We start from the raw sequence: 4,203 nt of genomic DNA, 5'->3' as shown, positions 1-4,203 counted from the left end.
TAGATCTGATATTATTTATAATATGTAATGTATATTAAAATAAAATTAATAAAACATTTAATGTCTTATATAATTTAATAGATAGATATTGGCTTTACGTCAATTAAAATAAAACTTTCATTGATATGATAATATAGATGAATGGGCTATGAAAAATTAGGATAATATCGGCGCAATATAAAAATAAGTTATTACTATTTTATATAATCACAATAAAATTACTTCTAGCGCCTTTTCCATTAAACAAATTAAATAAAATTTATCAATTAAAAAAATATTTTGTTCTTTTCAAATATTTGTCTTAATTTATACTTTGAATTATATCTGTAATATATTTTAATATATATTAAAAAGATCTATTGAAAGTTATTTGATTTAATCTATTCTAGCCCATCCATTTTGAGGTAACGGATCTATTTACAATCTACAATCTACGATCTACATTTGCATTTACAATATCTACGAATCCGTTACCTCAAAAGAAAATAAAATTCATCACTCACCGGCACTGATGCGCAACAGCGGAGTTGTTGGTCTTGAGGCTACGTTGTCTGTAACATACAAATAATAAAATCCAAATTATAGCAGCATCCAAAATATAATTGATATTTGCGGAATATTTTATATCCGATGCGTACAATACTAAGAAGCTCTATATAAATATAGAACAACTTTATAAATTATAAAAAGATTTTCTTCACATAGAAATTTTTATAGAAATTATGTGAAAATCTTTCTTTTTAATTTTCTCTTGTTTAATTCATTCAAATAAAAAAACCGAATTAATGCGCGTACACGATTTTCAACAACTAATATATAAATAATAAATACATACCCTAAAGTTGCTCCGCCGGTGCAGGATGCCTCTCCTAGGCCTCGTCCTCCTCTCAGGTTGTTAGGATCGTTACGTTGATCTGTAACGTACAAATAAAAGATCCAAATTGTAGCAACGCTCAAAATAATTACTATTTCAAAAATTTTATTATACGCATTGAATTTTATATTCGATGCATATAATAATGAGCAAATTAATAAAATAATTTTATAAGTTTTGAAAAAGAACTACTAATAACTTTAATAATTTTATATAAAAGCTATAATCTAAAAGTGGAAACTTTTACAATTATAGGTTTTATATAAAAATCTTTTTCTGTAACCCTCTTTTGCTTAAATCATATAAATAAAAACCAAATTACGCGATTAATTGTTTAAATTAAATTGTACGTACGCAATTAATAAATAATTAATATACAAATAACAAATTACTTACCACAGGGTTGTTTCATCGGTACCCGATGTCTCTCCTAGGCCTCCTCCTCCTCTCAGGTTGATTCACACGCGCGATACTTTAAACGGCACTCCCCGCACTTTTATTAAAAGATTACTTCCGCACTTATACGCGCGATACTTTGAACGACACTCCCGCACTTTCGAATTTCGGCACGATCGAACCCCGCTTCACGTGAGAATCACACTTCGAGTCGACAAGTCGGGAATTCACCAATTACTTCGAGCAAAGGTTAAGCGGAAGCGGAAGAAGACGAAATCGATTGATGGAATCGACGCGAATGGGGTTCGCTCGACTCTTGGTCCGCGCCTGCTCCCATCGAGGGCCGACTCGAACTTCATTAGGAACGATTTCATACGAACCACCAAGTCTCTATCATACAGACCGAGCCGGGTTTATCGTAAGGCTGAGAGACGGGTCGAGAAAGAAGATACCCACCTCCTTAAGTGCTAACAATCTAGATCACTCAGAAAACGGGAGATCAACTTCTCTAGCGAGCAAAAATCGAACCTAATTAATACAGCCAACTCCTCCAATGCCAAACATGTTAGTATTGCTACAATGTGCTGTTAGACGGTACAAGAGAAGGGACCCATGAACGACGATTCCAAAACAATCGACCGAACTCTAACCGATTCGGGCCGAACCGTTCGTCGGAGCAGAACGTGCCCTCAACAACCGATAATTCTTGAACCGAAGTTCAAGATTAACCGCGCGAACATGCATCTAAACTATGCACGAACATACGTTGCTACGCGGCCGGCATTCACCTCAGCCGCGATACTGAGGCGTTTTAACGTTGCGCCTACATTAATATATTAAATTTATTAATACATAAATATTTATATAATATATAATATTAATATAGTATTAATATTAATTGATATTAATATAAAATTAATTATATTAATAGGTATTAATATATTAAAGATTGCAACGCTGAGAGACATCCCATTTAGTCGGCAACGAAGTATGATCCTCGATGACAATCGTAAAAACGAGATAAAAGTTCAGTGCGAAGACGCGACGACGCGAAAACGCGATATCGCGACAACGCGACGCATCGTTGCTCGTACGGCACGATGACGGCAAACTAATGTGACTAATGTGCGTTCAACGCACAAATGCGCGTGCCACATATGAGCCATTGTGCGACTCGTGGCAATGCTGTACTGACAGGCGACGCGAAAGACGCGAAAACCGTCCGCGGCACGATGACGGTACCGACGACTAATTAATTATTAATCTTCTTGATACTTGTCGCAATCGCATTTAGGAAAGGAATTTTATGGAGTCTCGCACTGCTACATTACTGCTCGAGTATCGCCGCGCGAATGATAACAAACACGTAAGAAAGGAATTTTAGCGTCTCACCCCACTACAGTTCTATTCAAGTCTCCGTATAAATAATAATAAGTCTATGATACGTAAACAATAGCACGCCAATGTTTACGCCAAGGCCGAATACCATATTAGGTATTGCTAATTCGCTGCCGAAAAATATTTTATGTATTATAAAATATATATGCAAAATATTAAATTATATAAGTATTTTAAATTATAGATTGTTAATTAATTATTAATTATATTATAATAGCAAATAATTTCCCGATACTGATCGTGATCGCGTTTAGAGAAGAAATTCGACGGAGCTGTGTGTGTGTAATTTTTATTTAATTTATTTTGATAAAACGGAGAACTAGAGTTAATATGTGTAAGTAATTATACACACACATACATAAAATAAATAGCGCATGCGTAGCGCGCGTTTATAGTGTTCTAGTATATATAAAATGCCCTTGTGTGAGAAACAAAAATTTAATTCAATAAAATATTTAATTTAGAAATAAATTAAAGATGTATTGAATTAAATTTTTGTTTAAAAAAATTAATTTTAAGCAGATGTTTCGAAAAAAATGTTTCGTATTACTTCTTATCTCGTAAAGATAAAAGTTGAAAATATCTCAGTTATTAACAAAGCTAATATTATACTTTGTTATTTTCGATAATTTATAAATATAGAAATGTAACTCTATTCAAATAACATTATACATAGAACATTATCTTTTTGGAAGCCCGATAGAATAATATAGAATATATGTAATGGGGTTATTTTCTCTTCAGCTTTTATAGTCTACTTCATCTATTATTTAATACTGTTCATTATCTCTATATACATCTCAAGGCAAATGAATATTTTTAACCTCCAAGCACGCGTTCACATATTCATACTCAGTTAAAAATAATATTTCTTAAGATTCAGAAAAATTATATTGTATCCAGGAGTATTATATATTATATTATGTATTGTACCATATTTATATCAATTAAATTTAATTTAAAATTAATATTTATTTATATTATGTATTTATTTTTATTAATGAATGGCAGCGATAAATTAAAATTAAAGCCACATTTATCTACGAACCAAAATTTAAAAATATATATACAACAGCCACGTAACGTATTTTCGAATATATCTGCAACATTAAATGTAAAACTAATAGCGTGATACATATTTTACACTTTTAATCTGAAGAATTAAATAAAGATATATTATTTTTGATGCAAAACGACAATCAAGGAACTAATGATGGAACATGTATTGTGTGTTACAGAGGACGAGTACCAATGTATGGGGCGAATGGATGGGTGTGATGCACGGTGATGAGGTAGAATATGTCTTCGGGCATCCTTTGAACCAATCTCTGGTATACAACGCCAAAGAGCGAGATCTGGCTTCCAGAATAATTCGCTATTTCTCGCAATTCGCATACACAGGGTAGGTATATCGTACCGCAGTCTTGCAATATTCCATATATTGTAACTGATATAAATAAATATAATATATATACATATATATGTAGATATACAGTGTGTTTGATTTAAGTGTACACACTCAGTTATTTTTTTCA

The 4,203-nt window shown here is 32.2% G+C and overlaps 1 protein-coding gene across 1 annotated transcript in view; it reads left to right on the top strand.

The window, feature by feature from the left end:
* LOC115233996 (acetylcholinesterase-like) overlaps positions 1-4,203 on the top strand; it is a 132,768-nt gene that overhangs the window by 107,753 nt on the left and 20,812 nt on the right. The window contains exon 5 of the mRNA XM_029804673.1: positions 3,907-4,070. Coding sequence (XP_029660533.1) covers positions 3,907-4,070 — 164 coding nt within the window. The remainder of the gene's footprint in view (positions 1-3,906; positions 4,071-4,203) is intronic.

The sequence above is a fragment of the Formica exsecta genome, unplaced genomic scaffold (genome assembly GCF_003651465.1).
Source record: "Formica exsecta isolate Colony F162 unplaced genomic scaffold, ASM365146v1 scaffold192, whole genome shotgun sequence".
Lineage (NCBI taxonomy): Eukaryota > Metazoa > Arthropoda > Insecta > Hymenoptera > Formicidae > Formica > Formica exsecta.
Note: the sequence above shows the minus strand (reverse complement) of the source record. Positions and strands in the feature narration are given on the sequence as shown.